The sequence below is a fragment of the Pezoporus wallicus genome, unplaced genomic scaffold (assembly GCF_028554395.1).
Source record: "Pezoporus wallicus isolate ANWC-B61680 ecotype Strahan unplaced genomic scaffold, APGP_CSIRO_Pwel_v1 contig_7066, whole genome shotgun sequence".
In the NCBI taxonomy this organism is placed as follows: domain Eukaryota; kingdom Metazoa; phylum Chordata; class Aves; order Psittaciformes; family Psittacidae; genus Pezoporus; species Pezoporus wallicus.
Genome location: NW_026640426.1, coordinates 142,137 through 161,425, shown reverse-complemented (window position 1 = coordinate 161,425; position 19,289 = coordinate 142,137). Strand labels below are relative to the sequence as shown.

At 42.1% G+C, this 19,289-nt stretch overlaps 1 protein-coding gene across 1 annotated transcript in view; it reads right to left on the bottom strand.

Moving 5' to 3' along the window:
• EVL (Enah/Vasp-like) overlaps positions 1 to 19,289 on the bottom strand; it is a 126,007-nt gene that overhangs the window by 17,741 nt on the left and 88,977 nt on the right. Inside the window, exon 5 of the mRNA XM_057418938.1 lies at positions 2,178 to 2,241. Coding sequence (XP_057274921.1) covers positions 2,178 to 2,241 — 64 coding nt within the window. The remainder of the gene's footprint in view (positions 1 to 2,177; positions 2,242 to 19,289) is intronic.

The following is a 19,289-nucleotide window of genomic DNA, read 5'->3' as shown; positions in this document are numbered from 1 at the left end:
CCAAATTTCAATTTAATTCAATAGATGGGAAATGAAAAACCACAATTTCACTGTGGAAGGATCAATCCTAAACTAGTTTTATGTTTAGGATATGCAGTCCATCAAATGCAGGCAATTTCTGGAAAGCTATTCTAGGCATCTGAGAAAATTATTCCAGGTGTAAAGGGGGCAGTTTTGATAACAGTCTTAGATGGCTGATTCTACTAGTTTCATTTACACTCTGACACTTTAAACCAAATAAATAGAAATCTTTACTTTAATACATACCCTGGCTCTTACTTGATAGTTATGGGCTGAACACATGCAACAGCATCAGCTGCACTGCTAAAATTTCAATTGTAAACACATGTACTAAGAATTTCCTAAGCATACTATCCCCTACCTTAGCTTGGCATTTATTAGCAAAAGTTGATGACGGAAAACAACTTGACACACAGATTTTCCACCTTAGACCTGGGGGAAATTGTAGATTTATCTGGAGGACAGACTTGGAAAACCCCAGCCTGACAGCCCAGGAAAGAAATATGAGTAAGACATCTTCAAGTTGTTACAGCTGCTGCAGAGCAGAAGTGCAAGGTGCTCCCCAAAATAAGGGTGAGGCATTGCCAGTCCTGTCTGCACTTGGGCAGAAGCAGTTTATACATGTCCCCCACAGTAAAGGAAAAAGGAGAAGTTCTAAAATTTAGTGCTAAAGAAGTGCTAAAAAGAGAAGTTCCTACACTCTTAGGAAGTCAGTTTAAATTCCAGTGGAACTAAATAAAGCCTGACATTGGCACAAGGCTGCTTAAGGAGTGTGCAAGGAGTAAAGTACGAGAAGGGGACAAATTATATTCTGACCTAAAAATATATTCTTCTAACATTTGTTTAAAGGTCTCTAAACCCCTGTTAAACAGACAGATGTGCAGGGTAGTTACTGTAACTTAATTTTCTTGCCTGCTTATAAGATGTTCAAAAAAAGCTAGGCCTAAAATTAGGTCTGTTCTCTTATAGAAGGCATCAGCATAATTAAAGCTGAAAATCCTCCAGTGCAGAAGCAGTGCATCTACTGGCATAGCTTATTCCAGCCCAGTGGAGCAAAAGAGGCTTTCCCAGAACCATGTGCCCTGTAGCAGTCAGACAATACCTATGTAAAAGGCTTTTACTGCCTCTAAATGAAAAATAATATTATTTTTTTGAGATATATATATATATTCTTATTAATGTAGTTAAGCTGCTCACACTTTAAATGTACGTGACACCTAGACACCTAAATTTGGGGTCTGAGTTACATATGGTCTGAAGAATCAGTGATTTCTATTGGTTAAATGAAGACCTGGATGAGGCCTTTCAGCCAGGTGGCAGGGAGAGGCAGCATCCCCCCACCTCTGGGTGAGCAGGAGCTCTCCTCTGGCCTTTGTGACAGCTTTGCTGTCCCATAGTAAATCTTACAAATCTCAAGTGAAATATTATTATCCGCTGACCCATTCAATAGTCATATGTAAATCCCTACGAAACCTTAGTCCTGGGATACTGCTGCACCAGGTATTTCTATTGCTGCCACAGAAATCTGACCTGAATCAGCAAAGCTGCCATGAGATGGGCCTCATAATTTCATTGTGGAGATTCCTGCCCACCTCCCCTTTGATGTCAAGAAGAACACTCTTAGCAGCTAGGTAAAAGGACATGTGTGATAATGGCACCAAGTCTAATGTAAGTGTAAAGGTGAAGGGCATGACTTTATACTTTCATTTACTATTTTTGTTTAGAAAAAAACACTCATGAAAGGAACAGCATATGTTATAGGAAACAGCTACACACAAAATGGGCCTAAGCTATTACTCAGCGTGCAGTCCATCAGATGCTCTTTGGGCAATATGACTGTCAACCACCAGCAGATGATCCAGAACAGGAAAAGGCTAGGCTTTCTTAATATGCCTGAGAAACACACACTCTACAAATCTCTTTTAAATGTGTTTTGTCTGTAACTGTGAACATTGCTTGCTTTTGAGCAAAGAGTTTGCCTAGAGCTTCAGTTCACCTCACCCTTTAAAAGCCAGTACAGAATCATCAGCAATAATTGCAGACACTTAGAATCAGATAAAAATAGATACAAGTAAAAAGAACAGCTTATTGCTGAGCAAGGCCTGCACGTTCATCCAATCTACAAAGTAGAACTCTACCGTAATTGATGAACTCACCTTCTCTGTGCTTCCATCTCATCTGGAGATGGCCCATTCTGGACCTGGCGCTGGGCAGCTGGACCTACAGAAAAAATGAGAGAATGCTATTAGGAAAGCAAATGTGGCTGACTTTTCCAAAAAATAGTGCCACTCAATGGCTTCTCCATCTTACTGTGAGAGAAAAACCTCAAGAATTATTGTCCTCTTCTTGATTTTTTTAAATTCATTTTTTCCTATTACACAAATCATAGCCTCCTATAAATCTTCAGTCCCACTGGGAGAATCCAATGCCTAAATGTGTGAGTAGATTTGTCCACTGTTCAGAAACCTGGCATCAAAGAAGCTGTAGACTATATACTAACCCCTTGGAGACAGTGAAGACCCATAGTGTTGCAAAAAATATCCTATGGAACGACAGTCCATCGCACTGGGGTGCGTCTCTAGGTTCTGTAGGGTTCAGATCTAGTTCAGATCCCTGGTTTATTCTGTGCTTGCACAGTGATTCAGCCACAATGCTGAGTTTATGAGCATACATGCTAGCTAGTGCTGCTTTGATGCTGAGCTAGTGATGGACACCCATCACCAGCTACCTGGTGACGCTACCTGATGGAAGGTGCAAGGAAATACAAAATTAAACATGCCTTGTACAAAGGTGGCTTTTCTTTTTTACAATGCTGTCAGTCTTCTGCTTCTGCAAGATCCATATCAAGGTGAGCTTTCACTGGTATTCACCAACAAAACCCAAGTATGCATGTTGCCCTTTAATTCACATCTCCTCTGTTGACTCTGATCATTTAATCTCTGTTCTTGGACATTTAATCAAGTGTACTGACACTACATGCTATTTTCAGAAATATTTATTCTGAAAATAACAATAATTCTTGGTAACATAAGCTACAGTGGTCCTGCATTTGGTGGAAGGAGGATTGTTCCACTGATTTGAAGAGGGGTTTCAAGTGGGACTAAAGAGAGGAGACTTCTAGTAAATGCAACAGCAATATTCCTGATAAACAGCACTGAGAAACAGGTCACTTATATGCTTGAAACTATTATGTCTATCTTATTCCTTTCATTTTCAAATGTAAAGTTTCATCCTTTTAAAACTTATCCAACAAGAATTAAACACAAACCCAAATATGTCACTCACAAATTGTTAAGGATATTTTTCTCCAGTTTCTTTACATGTTTCTGCCAGGCAGAATGTCATCTGGAAACTAATTTAGAAAGTATGACTGTGTGAAAACTGGCAAGATGGCAGAAATGCATCGCAGTCAGAAATTCCAGAGCTGACTGATCCTGATGAAATTGTGCATATTTTTGAAATGTATTTAAGGACTAACATTTGCAGAAAGGGAACACAGCATTTTCTGGAAGTAGGGCCCATGTATTCCTGTATTCCAGTTTTGGGTATCCCAAAAATGGAGCCAGTGACAACCACTGAGTCAAATGCTCTGACATTTAAAAATACCTTTGGATTGGGCATGAAGTGAAGACATTTCACTTCTTTTATGTCTCATGACTGACAACTTAATATCATTTACCACAGGCCTTCAGCAAACTGTTTAGACAGAAATGCCACATTTTGTAAAGATCACATGAAACAGTGAAGCGGGGGGGATTAGCTTTTTTGGAAGCAAGCCTCAGGAAAGAAAATTTGCAGGTGTTTGGGAAGCACAGAGCAGGAGGCTCGCATGTTTAAGGTGTAACCAGGATGTCATGTTACTGTGTAAATGCTTGTACTGTGCATCTTCACCACTGAAGTGAAAGAAGGCCAGAGCTACTCCTGAGCAGCAGTTAACAGTGTGAATGTAAACAACTTGTGACTTCAGTAGAAAGACCGGTAAGGAATTGATCCAGACTCTACACAGTTATTAGTATCACTGTTTTGGATCCTGGCTCTGGTGTGTGCAGGTAACATGCACGTTCACAAGCACATAACTGTGAGATACTTCAATAAACAGACTTCCAGGTGAAGGATGTTCAAGGTTTAAGTCAGTTACATTTTCCTCACTGGGCAACAAATTCCACCATGAAAAGCCTTACCATGCTCATCGCTGCGTATGATTTAATCACAAATGATTTCCTTTGTATAAAGACTCAGAGTATCATACAGAAGATGGCACCTTGATGGAAAGAGGGCTAAAATTAGGTGCCCGTGTGAAAGGCCAGAGGATGACACAGCAGAAACAACAATTATTCCCTGGCTATAAATCATGTCAAAGTGTATAGGACGCTCTAATGATGCCATCTTACTCCAGTACTTTGACATGAGTCTTCTCTTGGGGCCAAACGCCCAAAAAAATAAGGCAGTATGGCCAGTTTGACTAATACTAGACACACAGAAGGAATCAAACACCAGACTATCAATACCACACAAAAAAAATCCAACTTCTTTTTCCTGTGGGCACTGTCATGAATTGGATATATAAGATGAAAATCATACAAACCCAACCAAAAGAAAAGGAAAGAAGCTACTTAAGGCCTGACTCAGTAAATAGACATTTGAAAAATCTTTGTATAAGTGGTGACAAATTTGCAGGTATTTTTATTTGCACTTTAATTTAAAAAGCCAGACATCTTTTCAGATGCACAGGGTACATGAATGTATGACCCCCAAAGCACCTTAATTCTTTCACCAACATCTTGAGCATGTGTGAGAGACTGAACTAAAATCAGACTCCACTGTCCCTTGTCTCAAAGATTGGTACAAGAAGCTGAGTTCCACTATCTTGAACATGGGTGTGAGAAGCTGAGATGGGACTCCACTGTCCATTGTCTGACAGATGGATGTGAGCAGCTGAGATGGGACTCCATTATCTCAAGGACTTGTGTGAGAATTGTTGCCCATTATCTCCAGGATTGACGCAGACATGTGCAGTTGAAGAGCTGGAAGCAAGACCAGCGAAACTGGTCCACCAGGAATGGGCAGCACATGACATTAAGAACAGAAGTACTCCCACCAACACATAACAAAAGGGAAAAAGGTCATCTCCATGCGGGACAGGCTCCACTGATGGCGACTATGGACCCTGGGGGACTCCCACCAGTGAAGACAATGACTACAGACCCTTGGCAAAACGCTGGATCCTCGGTGGTAACTATCTTTCTGCACTCTGAATGCTTGCTTAATTTCTATCTTTTTTCTGATCTGTCCTATCACAATTTTTTTTTATAATAATTTCCTTTTTTATAATAATTGTCTTTTTATAACAAACAAACTGATTGATTGTGGTGCTTGACCTCATTTGGATCTTAATTTCACTCTGGGAATCATGAACGCAATAGGTCTGACACTGGGTTTTTTCTGACCCTGACATGTAACAAGATTTCTGAGTAATGACTAATTCCTCTTTTACAAGTTTGGATATCTTACTCAATCAACACACTGCAGTAAACCATCATTCATTTATTTAAATCTTTTCCAAACTCATTTTACTTCTATTTCACTAGTGACCAGTAGTGAGAAGTAAACTGCATTCACTGCATATACCCCATCCTATTTTAAATGTCCTCTTCTGCACATTAGTTTTGTTTAACAAAATTTTCTTCTCCAAGTGCTTTAGCAGTGAAGTACCTTAACAAAGTCGGGAGGCAGAAAAAGGCAAGCATGAACAGAAAAGGAGGACTGAAGCTGTAACAGGTAGCTTATCCTCTCTCCTGAGTAAAACAAGAAGCTGTGGGGTAAAAGTTGGTAAGATAATGCTACCTGAGGAAAAGCCTGGACCAGCTGCTGAGGTCAATCTCAGCCTGTGGGAACAGGGATACCTGTTTGCATTGACTGAAAGTGGTTGGAAAAGTTTGAGGCAAGTTGCATGTGGACACCAGGGTGTTAAGGGCAGTCACACTCCAGTGGGCTTACAGCTCTTCTTGCCACCACGGAGGAAACACACCAGTTCTGTTTGGCACTGGTTGTTTTATATGAGTTACTCATGACTATAAGCAGTAATTCCTTCTGGTATCCTGCTTGTGATCTTTTTCAAACAAAGCATTTTTATACAGTAATATGAAGTCTTCATTTGCAAACCCTAAAGTAAAAGGTTGGATGTTTTCTGTTTTGGCCTGCCCTGATTTTGCCTGAGAGTGGGCAATAGATCTAAAAGTCCAACCCAAGCTTTTGGGTCTGTTCATTGCCAGAAACATAAATTCTACTGTATTTTTCTCCCATTCTAATCCTGACTTCTCAGCAGACCCAGGCAAAACACCATCTGATGTGAATTCTGAAAACTTCAGTCTCTGTAATGGTGAAGCTTCTTGTTTCTCTCATCCTTGAACTTGCTCTTAGCCTGCTCAGCCAAAGCTCATACCCGTACTGAAAGGCAGGGTTTATTTTTATGCTTGGTTCCCTATGCGTATTCTCTGCAGTGCATATACAGCAGACACCTGTTTGACTGAGGGTTTTTTAAACACAAGTGGATTTCTAGGTTTAACTCCTCTCCACGTTTTTAGATATTTCCCAGACCTGAGCAGACATGAAGTGTAAGTACTCTTGGTGTTGGCATCCTTGCTTAGAGATGCTTCTCCATGTGCCCTGTGAGATGCTTCTGACCCTGACAGCTTTTGAGATCATTCTCAAAGAGAAAAGTGCTTCTCAGCACCATAACCAGTAGAGTCTATTTTGCTGCTGACCAGTTTGCAGCTTCACAGCTGTTGCAATCTACATTTTAGCAACTAATTAATGCAGGAGATATGCTGTGAATGTCTGTGTTTCCTCATTTCCTTGATTGGTAATAATTAACCACGTTTTTATGTAAGCATCTTGTGATTCAGCTCAAGGCAAACTTGGGAGCACACAGTTTCCATGTTTGCTCTTCCTCCTCCTGCTCCTCCACATCAGCACTGGCTCTGCCCGTCCCCAGCTTGTCCTTAAAGACAGTGATGGGGAACTCCTGGCACAAGGCACTGCTTCACAGTGGGAGTGATGGTTTCCATATGCCGGTGGCCAGTCCTGCACTACTGCAACCTACTACTGCTTAGAGATGTCTGGACTCACGGCTAGTCACAAAACAGGATCAAAGCTGTCACTGAGGGAGAACCCATGCTCCGGTTTCCACTCTGTTATAGTTGTGGCAGGAAGGCACAAGAAGACAGGAACAATGTCATCATTTTTCTCCTGCTGGGAGAGCCCCAAGCAGTATTTCTTTTTCTTCTTTTACTTATGCTACGACAGCGAACACCCCTGATTGTATGTACTCAAGAAAACGGCAAAGGTAGGCCCATTTCCATTAGGAACCAGGATTTTCTGCTTCTTCAATACAGAAGGTCCATTCTAACCCATTTACAAATGTTTTATTCATTATAGACACTGGATGCAGACCAAGGTAGGGTTTCTGCAACCCCTATAGCCTCCATGGTGCTTATGGATCAGTGTGATGAATGTGGTGGGCTAAGGAAAGGGTCCCGAGTCAGAGCCAAGTAAGAAATATATCTGAGTTTTAAATTCATGAGATGGAAAATTTTTGTTCTGCATATGAGCAGAACAGGATGATTTTGTGTGAATAAAAAAAAATACCCAGAGCAGACCACAGGAGGAAAAGAAGCAAGAGACAGACAGACAGACAGCTCTCCCTCATTGCTTGATGGTTTCAGCAGGTACTTGGATTGTGGAAGATTCAGGTTCAGGCACCAGGTCCAACCCATTGTCGTTTGTATCCCAGGGATGTGACAGAAGAAAAAAATGGTGCGTGAAAAGCATTTCTGACCAATTCTAATCCCAGTGTCCTCTTTCAGGTATGGCCTGGGCCATGGTTCCTCGTGTCAGGGCACTGGGGAGGATCCCTGGACAGGCTGCAGCCAGCTCCTGGGGCCAACCTGCAAACCCACGCCAGGACTCAGCTGGGTGGTGCATTTTGCTGTCTTCACCATAACCTCTCCCCTTCACTTCCACAAACTTGGGGGTGTTCCTTGGTCCCAGCAGTGCTGCTGCCTGATCTCCTCAACCATCCCACAGCACCCCGCAGCCTTGCGATGTGGGTGTGTGGTCAAGTGGGCTCTGGCTGGAGGGGAGAAGTTATGTGCCTCTCCTTCACCACTGCTTCCCTCCATCCACAGCCTGGCTGTAATTTTAGCTCTCTTGCTGTTGTTGGGCAATCACACTGCTTCTGCCAACACTGCCAGCACCTTAAATATCTGCCTCTGTGCTGAGGACCTCAACCTGCTCTTGTCCCCTTCAGTCTGCCCTGATGGGGACTGCACAAGCCAGAGACATCCTGGCACAGCCACATGCCACAGTCAGTGCCCACTGAAGGAGCCAGCACAGGAACCAGGTGCATCACGGCTGTGCTGGTGACACTGCACTCTGATTCATTAGTAGAGATAATTATCCTGGACAAAGCACCGACCTAATTAGCCTAGATAAGCATGCAGATACGCCTACTCTACTTCTGGGGCCCAAGCTAGTACAACCAGGCTATGTGGACCTAAATGTCTATGGTGAGTTAAACGGCTTGGAAGAGGAATCACCCTGCTCACTGTGCCCCATCACTGCAGCTGAGCAGAGCCACAGGCCCCTCACGTCTGCTGCCGCAGCATTTCCATGCTGGGGGGGTTTAGACTCTTACATGTCCTGCAGAGCGACTACAGGATCCTGCTGGATCATCCGATTCACGATTCACGGTAAGCAAAACCACCCTGGCAGAGAGAGAGGGAGCACACCCACTGAAGGGAGGGTCTGGGTGCAGTGCCACAAAGCCTGCTTTCAGTCAGTGTTTGCCTCAATCCTATTAAACATTAACTTGAACTAGAAAGAGCTTCAGAGAGAGTTATTCACAGGCTGGGTGCCTCCATAACATTTGTAACAGAGTACATTAAATACCTTCTATAACATCATTTACACATGGACCAAACCTTTCCTCTGAGAACTGCAAAGAACTTTATCAGTCTTAATTAAGCTTCACCAGAAGGCAGAAGTGGCTCAATTACACCATGTCTGCACAAGTAAAATTTGGTTGCATCAATTTACCTACAGGTGAAATTTGCTACTGACACAGTTAAACCTATGCAAAAGGTCACCTTAGGCACTCTTATTCTGATGCAGACTAAATTTGGTTTGACCTATGGCAAGAAGAGTGCGGTGAAATAAGCATTTCCAGCTCTGTGCCAGAAAACTTCTCCACCTCCCTCCCTTGTCCCTTGGTGACTGACAGTGCTGCAAGTTTGTGTCAGTGCAAAGTAAACCACATCCTCTTAAAACCAACCCCTGCAGTGTTTTTTATAACCTCATTTTACTTTATACTACACTAGACAAGGAGCTGTGCGCATCCAGGAACCAACTCTCAGCTGAACTGTAGAAACCCCCATCTTAGAAGCTCTTACAAGCACCATTCCCAAGGTTGCTTTATTTTGTTCTTTCACCTTTTACCTGTAAGATTACATTAATCTAACATGAAACAGGCCCTCCTTAAACTGCAATAAAGGTGTGAGCATAGGGGGGCTGTATGAATTTTGTTCACTCAAACTAAAAACTGATGTAACATTCACCACTGAAACTTTCTGATGTAGATAAGATTTAAGGACAGTGACAGCTGGAAAAACAAGCCTGGTATTTAACATGGGAGTGCCCTACCCTATCATTAGTTCAAGTACATAGGTACAGGTGTGTGCATTGTGCACAGTCCCTTTTTTATCTTTCTAACGAAAACCAACAAATGGAATTGCAGGGGTCCCTACGTGCACAGGCACACAGCTGTGCATGTGCACTGAGATGCAGAGAGGAGTTACTGAACAGAAAGGTCATGCAAAGATCCAGTGCTGCAAGATGATTAGAAATAGTCTTCAATTCACCAGAAGTGCTACTGAACACATGAACATGAAACCAGCATGCCTTTGACTGAACTGCTAAAGCTGTTAATTCAGTTATTTTGCATAAAATATGATGGCTATTGTTTGATCCTGGCTGTTTTATCCATCATGGCACTGGCACAACATTTGATGATTTTTCGTGCCGGTGTCCTGGTTGAGCTGGAGGAGAAAAACTTATTTCTTTTAATTCTGAATGCAATAAAAATGAGACGATGCTAAAGCAGCTTCTGCAGTAAACGACCGATTTCTGAGAGCAGGGATCATATTTAATATGTAAAGGACATGGCTCTGCTGCATTTATCTCAGCATCAGTGCCTCAGCTCAGGAGCACAGCTTGGTTTACTTCTCGCATGAAAGACAGCACAACCAGCTTTAAAAGAAATTAAAAAATACATATAGGTCACTGTGCAAAAAGGAAGCCTTCCACAATGAGGTGGATCCAGGGCTACCAGGGGTCAGAATGCAACCTGACGTGGGAGGCCTGCATCCCCACAGTTAGGGCATGCAACAGGGGTAAGGTGTCCATGTGTCTGGTCTGGACTCCCTGTGTTTTATCCAGTGACTGATTAACATAAAATATATGAATTGCAGGAGGGCTGGGAATTATTTTCCTCTCAGCAACTCAGCCCTAACAGGAAGAAAAAACCGCACAGTGATACAGAATAGCATGAACTTGTTGGGGTGGGAGGAGGTGGGAAATTAAATGTGCAGTTCCCTCTGGGCAGGGGAAGTGGCTGAACCTTGGTCCCCCACTTCCCAGCAAAGTGCTTCAAGCACAAGACCCTTCAGAGTGGCAGCAAAGCAGAAGGTGATGTCTACACTGCTAACTGGATAGGGCCCCAGTGCTGCAGAGCCCAGTGAACGTGCTGGGACAGGACCAGACCCTGTGCAGTGCCGGCTTTCCAAGAAACTGAGAGAATGGCCAGTAAGATGAGCACAGGAAACCTGTGTAGGGTAGGCGAAGGTGGAACTGGAGCATCCGGGGGGATTCTGTTTGCTGCACTGAGCTCTGAGCAAGAAAGAACTAATTCAGGAACTGCTCAGTTATGCACTAATGAAATAGAGGCAGATAAGGCAGCCACCTGCCATGCAGCACTGAGGGGGGACTATCAGCACCTCCCTCCTTTGCAGGGGCTGACACTGGGGCTCTGCTGCACTTAGAGCCTTGTTTCCACAGGCAGTTTCATGATAAGTAAGCATCCTCTTTAGCTGATGACCAATTGCTTTTGTTCTGGGAACTGCCTCTGGCTCTGAGAAAAACAGTATATGCATGGAATGCTATGGGAATAGTTCTTTTTTATTTAATATTTCTTAAGGGAAAAAAGCTATTGATGAATTTCTAAGGCTGTGATTCCAATGTAGCTGGCTTTATAAACACATACAGGAAAATGTCGACCAGTGCCATTAAGTGAAAAAAAATATTCCATACAATTCAGGACCATAAGACTAGCTAAAAAAAAAAAAAGTATTAAACAAACCCCACAGTTACTAGTATTAAATAAACAAGCCCACAAGCACCTCAGTTCTTTTCTGTTCCACACCTTTTTTCATTGTTTTTTAGAATGTGCATCAAGCCTACTTCCCTGCACACTCACGTTTGAAACTTTTCAATAAAAGTTAAGATTAACTCATAATCTTGTGCCTTTAGGCAGTAATGGAGCTTCAAGAAAAATGGCAAATATCATCAGACTCTTGTTAAAATTGAAGCACTGGCCATACTGAGAAGCTTTCACCTCCCCACCACTGCATGGGGATCTGGTTAATGCCAGAGCCAAGGCAGTAGACGCTCTGAAGAAGCCGAGGGTGTAAATTAATACGCAGCATCTAAAATATAGCTTATATTGCAAAGATATTTTCCTGAATTTGGTTTTAATGAGGACATGAATTGTTTCACTCCAGTTGACAGTTTGCCAGGTGCTGTCCCAACAGAGAAGTGACCACTGGCCATGCTGGCCTTGTGCTCTGCAGCAAGAGAATTACTGAGCTAAGAAAGCACTTTCCCATTGACACCTCAAGCCCAGTGCAACTGTTCCACAAAATATAAACTGAGTATCTTCCTTTAGTTAAGTCTGACCATGTGTGTATTTGCATGAATACATGCATATACCTGTTAATACCCACTTCACGCTTACATCAAATAAAAAACAGGAATTCAAGCCTTTTTGGAGACAAAGTGAATCCCTTAAAATCTCTGAAGCTACAGGGAAACAGGACACGTAAAGAAGTTCAATCAGCTATTTATATACTTAGCTGGTCAAACATCATCTCCAGTTTTGCTTAACAATAAGACTTTTGACATATTAAATCAGAAAAATATAGCTACATAGCATAGCCTGTAGCAGCACCTGAGATGCCTAGAGCACCACGGCTCAACTCCACAGAATCTTGCGAGTTTTTAAACGTCTCCTTCCTTTTCCACTCTCCGGTGAGACAGTAAACTCCTCAGGCGGTCTTCTCCACGTCATGGAGAACAACAGGGTCCCAAATGTGCACCAAAGCAACACGCACATGTACATAGAAAACACCACATTATAACCATTAACTAGATGCAAATTGGGTGTTTAAGATCCATTTTACAGAGATTTAAACCCACCAGTGCTGTAAGATAACTACGATGGGCACCTGTACCTGGACAGAGTGCTGGAAGGCAGAGTACTTTTCTACAAAACATAACTAAATGGAGATATATTTGAGGATTTATGAAAAAAAAAACAACCCACCAACAAACCCAAATAAAAACCCAAAACCAAACCCATGAAAAATCATCATTAGAAATGGGCAGTACTCCTTGACAATAAACTCACAAGTCTAATAAATTCAATGGATAAACAATAACCACAAAAAAAAATCAAATACAGCAGCTGATCCCATTCACACTTACACCAAAAGCCAAGCTCTCTGCTTAAGGGAAGTAGAAGTCCCTGTAATCAGGAAGGTCCATAGTAAACCTACCCATTTTCCTTCAACCTGATCCCTCAACCCTACACAACCCTGCAAATCCTCATTTCCTGAAAAGCTAACAGTGCTTGGATCTCTCAGGCAGGTCATTGTGGAGAAAAAGACACAGGTAAATATCCAGATATCTATAGCAGCTATAAAATGCTGCCCTTGTTCATAACAATTTTTTTTAAACCAGTATCTATTCTGTGAGTACAGATGCTATTCATTAGCAAATAAAGACAGAAGCAATCCAACACACTGATTCAAAAGTCATCATCCCACATTTTTTTCTGTAATGACTTTCCCTGATTTAACAGCCCTGACTAATGCTGGTGCCATCTGAACCTAACGGGTCATTTCATAGAATCATAGTGAGCATCCTACTGCCCGCCTGCTGGAATTAAAAGCAAGCAAAAGACAATCCATCAATGAGCTACAGCTGCAAGCGATTTCCCAGCACAACTGGATAGCACACATTACATGCAAAGCACCCTGGTGCAAGCATCCCTTCCCACTTCCCAGGACAGCTCCCACCAGAACATGGCATGCAAGGGATGGGGCATGCAAGGCAGCAGGGAGGTTCCGTAACCTACAAGACATGTGGCACAGAATGATGCAGTCACAGTGGCAGAGGCAGAAGCAGTGCCAAATCCATTCCCTGCTGACCATAGTATGGCAGCAGCTACCTCAGCACACTCCTCCCTGCACCTTCTTCATGCCCAGCACTTACCAACCACCCCGCTACAGACCAGGTTTCATCAGGTGTAATCTATCCACTGCTGCAGCAGCAAAGTGGGCCCAGCCACTTAAATATTTAATTGGATCCTCTGCCTCACCTATCACAACGCTTCAGGGTGTCTGAAGCCAAACTTCATTGTCTGGACTTTCACATAATACCGGGCAAGTCATAAAGAAATTACATTTTCTGCCTCCTGCTCCAATCAGACCACCATATGTTCGCCTACATGCAAGTAATTACAATAAATGCAAAGTGTGAGTACGCAGAAAGTTAGCTTGACTGCAAATGAACATGCAGGATAAGTTCAGTGGCGGTGTAGTTGCTGAAGTCAACAGGTTTACAATAGCGATGAATGTTGAGCACTAGTCTGAAAATTTAAGTGTGAACAAGCTGGATTTAGAAATGTATGTGTGGCTTAAAATCCTGTCTACTGGCTTCCAGTTATTTTAAGCATTCCTGATCTCCTGTGATCCCAACACTTCTGTCCCTTTCTGGTTTGCCTGCTAATCACTTTCCTCTTCTCTGTGTAAGTACAGCAGGTCTCAGAGGCAATCAGGTTGAAGTTAATGGACCGTTTGTATGAGGAGGCTGGCTAAACAGTATTTAGATTGTCACCTTTGCCTTATCGCCAGTCCTTTGACCCATTTATTTCCCTTCTCCTTGCCTTTGCATTATTCTATCTACAGTGGACTTTTCACAGCCCAAGCTTGTACTCCCCAGGCAATGTCATAGGTAGTTTAAGGGGATGTATCTCAGTAGCCCTCAGTGACACTACTCTGATTTAGACCGATTAATGTTTCGACTCACTGAACTCATAAGGTAGCTCTTTTATCTAACATGTTATTTCTAGAATATACTGAATAAAAACTATAAGGCTCTTCCTATGGGTAGGGCAGGTGAAACCCCAGGTGGAGACAGGTTCATAACTACCTTGCAACGTATCAGAACCATTCCTATCCTCAAACGATACATATTCAGCATAACTGAGTAGTTGTTCTCTCCCTGCACCTTGCCTCCTACAACATAGATATTCTAATAGCAAAGCTGCTTATCATATGTTTTCTAATGCTTGTTGCTATGAATTATTTATGTCCCATTGTAAGTCTACAATATTGATACCTCTTAGGTATGCTCCACTATCAGATGCAGCAAAACAAATATTAACTATTTAATATTTGAGGCAGCAAAACCTCTGTTAATAGCAAACTATCTTTTCCACTATGGCACACAGATGGTCTAAATTCTGCCTGCATATGCTCATTGTTTTCTGCTTGCTGGCTTATAAAGCTATTAGAGGCACATAAGCAAACAGGAATATTACATCCAAACCTGAGTGTAAATTCAGGCTCACATAGCCATAAATGCCAATGGTCTTACATAATTACTTTCTGAAGGTTTTAAAAAAATCCAGAAATACATTTAAATAAACAAAATCGACATATAAATGATAAAACTGTAGACTATGTTTTATCATTAGGACTCTACTTTTCTAGAGAAAAAAGTATGATCACACCATTGCATTCTCAGTTTTGAAGACACTCCAAATCCTTTATGTTCTGTGCTTTCCTCCCATATCTCACAATGAAGAGAAGCATCTAGCGGGTGTAAAATACCAGTTCTCATCTCTGAAGCACTGACTTACTCTGTGCAACCTCTAGAACCACCTGCTCTTTCAAAAGAAAATAGTACTACGTAATTCAGACAATTAGAAAAAATATACCAAAAAAATGAGTGAATCTGTAAACAAACTTCATTCTGTCATAAGAATTCATCTAACTCAGTTACTTAATTGGTCAAAACTGATACCCCGCGTTTTCTTTATTATTGTCTTACACACTAAGATTGTGGTGTCTAAGGAGTTAAATATGCTCATGACTAATAGAAAGCTGAAAAAATATCCTTCAAGGTCAAACAGCATCTCAGACTGATCTAATAGAGATTAACAAATTCCTAAAGATCCTTGTGCAGATTTACCACTGGCACAGTAAACACACTGCCAACAGTCTGCCATGCAACAGGAAAATGAGTAAATGAGTATGCTTACTTCTCCCTCTACTTAACCCTAAAATTAACATAATATTTTTAAATAGCCCATTTAAACAGAAAGTGGGGTAGCAGAGCCAGTGCCACAAGATGACTGAATGGCACGGCATGGCTTTAGATGATCTACAAGGAAAGCACATATGGACAGAAAACAGGTTCCCCCAGGGACTCCACCATCACTTCTGACTCTAAAATGAAGACTGGGATCCACAATCACATCAGCCATAAGGTGACCTCCCAGAAGTGGGAAACAGCAGTGTGGACCACAGGAAAAATAACTAAAGAACCTGAGAAAGCAGCTGTCCTGGAAGTATGACCACCTCTGCTTTCTACTTTGGACAAAGTTATGACTTGCTGGATGCTCTCAGTGTTGGTCTAAGTACGGGGAAAAAGTAATTCAGGTGTGGCTGAAAACACTGGGACCAAATGTTTTTGTAACACCTGTACTGGGATTCCTAAGGTGTGGCACATGTGCCACCAGCTGCATGGAAGTCACTTCTAAGTGATAATCTGCCATGCAGCATTTGGTACTGGGCATGAAACACCTAAAAACCTACTTTCTTACTATCATAATTTGACTCCTGCCTTCCCAAAGGTTTCAGCCAGCTTGCTTGTGGCAGGACAGATGATCCCCGAATGAGCAACACTTGCAAAGATTTTACGTAACAACTCAATTGACCATCTAGTACTCCAGTATAAAAACCAATCTTGACCCTATTTTGAGCACGAACCAATACCAGCTGACTAGAAGGCAAACACTTCCTCACCTAACTGCTCCTGTAATCCTTGCAAGAGGATATCAATTGTGCAAATTGCATTCTGACAAATATAAATCACTACTGAGTCTGTAACAAAGGCTGACAAATCTTGATGCCCAGCACTTACCTGGTGCAGCAGTCCTCTGAAAGGAGATGTGCTAGAAAAACGCTTCTTTTTTCCAAACAGAAGTTGGAAAAGTGTGATTCCACAATCTGCAGCAGTAAAAATAAAGAACAGCTCCTATCCTGCAAGTGGTAGCAGGCAGGCAGGTGGCTCTCCTACATGAAGCCTTTTACAGGAAGACTGTAATTATCTGTTTGAGCACCTACTGATTGTATCTGGAGACTGTGCACATAGAAGCCAATAGACAGCTGATAAAACTTGTGTCATTTACTTTCTGTACATTTTGCCCTTAATTGAAAAAGTTGCTTTCCTTTTTTAGTCCAAATATCTATTATCCATGCTTGGGGAGGCACTGAACAGCACATAGACAGCTAAGAACTCAGAGGCCGTGACAAAACTGAAGTAACACTAGGAAGTGAACTGAGTGCTTGGTTTAATGGTTTTAGTAGTGTCTTTATCCACTGACACTCTGAGGTTTGTACCCTAGAGAGCTCTAAAAAACACTCAAGAACACTGAACTTTTAAGTTCCTCAGCTGGGCAAATATACTAAAAACACCATCATCATGCCATTGCCCAGATCATTGTAGTCCTGAAGATCAAACCAGTTTATTTTATTGAGACTCAATGTCAAATATTTTGTTCTATCTGTAGAAGCCAATTACACTGAATCATGTTAAACCTGTCTTTCTCTGCTCTTCACATCCATTTCCATTGTCACTTCCAAAGGACTCCTGGGTGCCATGCCAAAAAGAACTCAAGTGTTCCCCATCACATCGTCTACAGACACCACATTCACACACCCCAGCAATATGGTTGCAGTAAGACTGTATGGAGCAGATTTAAGACTTTGGAGAAAGCACCTCACTCATCTTCACACTTCATCTCTCTGGAGCTGCTCCCTGCACAAAGACCTTGGCTGAGCCCATACTGACGGATCCTCTCCTGAATTTCACTATCTGCAATACTGGCACAAGGGAGTGAGACAGACCTAGGAATTCAGCATGTAACCTTCGTTTCTTATATGGACAGTCCAAATTCAGGTGCCTGAACTAAGACTCACCCACCAGAGTGAGAAGACCCACCTGGCACAGCATCTATTTCAAAACTAGAGCATAATATATATTTCCAGTTACAAGCAATTTTCAATAGGATGCAAGACTGGAAGTTTCTGCAAGAAACAGAGAGCAAGAAGCATTCCAGGCAGGTGCAAGTCTCACAGACTGTGCCCAGAAACCCCCCATAAACTCAAGTAAAGATTACAGCCACCAGAAATTTATCTGCATTGGAGCATCTTGTACTGATGGCATTCTCTAACAATATGCTCTGATTAAATCAGTGTTTGTGGTACTAAATGGAACTATTTAAAAAAGATATGCTTGCACTTTACATATATTTTCTTTGCAGGGTACTGCTAGGGGCAAAATAGCTGCAGAGGGAAGATGAAGGCTGGTAAGTCATTTCTGATGACAGTTGCCCCACTTGCAAGTTATTTAAGCTGCTGCCTGTCAGTAGCCCATAGCATGGTAACAATTAAATGGTAACTAGTAACATATCTGTATTACAACATATTGCTTTCTAAATTGTCTTCGGCAAAAAATTTTCATTAATTTAACTGATGGGGACTTTTGAAGTCTGTGCTACACTGCTATTAAGATCATTTGGTGTAAAGGAAATGCATGGTTTTGATACTTCTCAGAGGGCCTAACTTTAATTAATTTAAACTTGCAAATTGATTATGATTCACTTGTAAATGTTCAGAAAGTGCATTCTGTTCCCTGAGAATAAGAACAGCCATTTTGCAGGAGACTATGATGTATATTTCATATAATGCAGAAAGCCTGACGCCCCAAAAAAAGCCCCAAACTCCTGTAAAGAGCACAATTAAAAAATGTTTCAGCTTTGAAAACTTCTGGTTGTGTCACGAGCCTCCTAAAACCTCCTCAGCTATCAGTGCCAATCTGAAAGAGGGATGAATCCTCCCTGGCAGTGTGTGTCTCTGCTGATTAAAGGAGGAGCCTGGGTGAGACTCCACACCAGACTTTCAGTTGTGTAAATATAGCTGGGATGAGTCTAATCCTAAGAGACTAAGCCACAGACTCTACCAAAATACCCATAGATTCAGGGAGGGTTTAGCAAACAGAATGCCACTCTGTATTTTGGCTCACCATCTTGTGCACCACTCGTGACTCACTGCTGGGTGTGCCAGAGTAAGCCTTGTGGGGGGCACGGCGTGCAAACGCTCCTCTTAGTGACTCCTCCTTAGTGGCTTCCCTCCTCCCTGTTCATCCCCCTCAAATGAGGAGTGGTTTATTAATCATTGAGCTTGGGTGACCAACTTTCTGTCCTATTATCTGGCTTTCCTTATTGAAAGAAGGCTGATGAGGTTTATGGTTGTGAGACAACTCTGACACAGGGCACATATCTTCCCTGGCAGCACAGGGAAAAAGGACTTGCCAGAATGAGAATTAAAAATAGCTTGTTTGCCTTAAAGGGCGTATTCACTTTGAAACACAGGAAACAAGTCTTAGCTGCCACCTCTAATATGACAAGCATCTTTAGCAGCCTACTCTCTGTCAAAATACCTATTGCCCTGCTCTTTTGTCTTCTCCCTAAATTTTTACCATTTCCAATTGTAGGTGTTTTTTACTATGTTATGAGAAGCTTGGGGGAAGAGAGGGCAGAGACTGCCTTCTAATTAAAACCAACCTTGATCACACCAAAAAGGCTG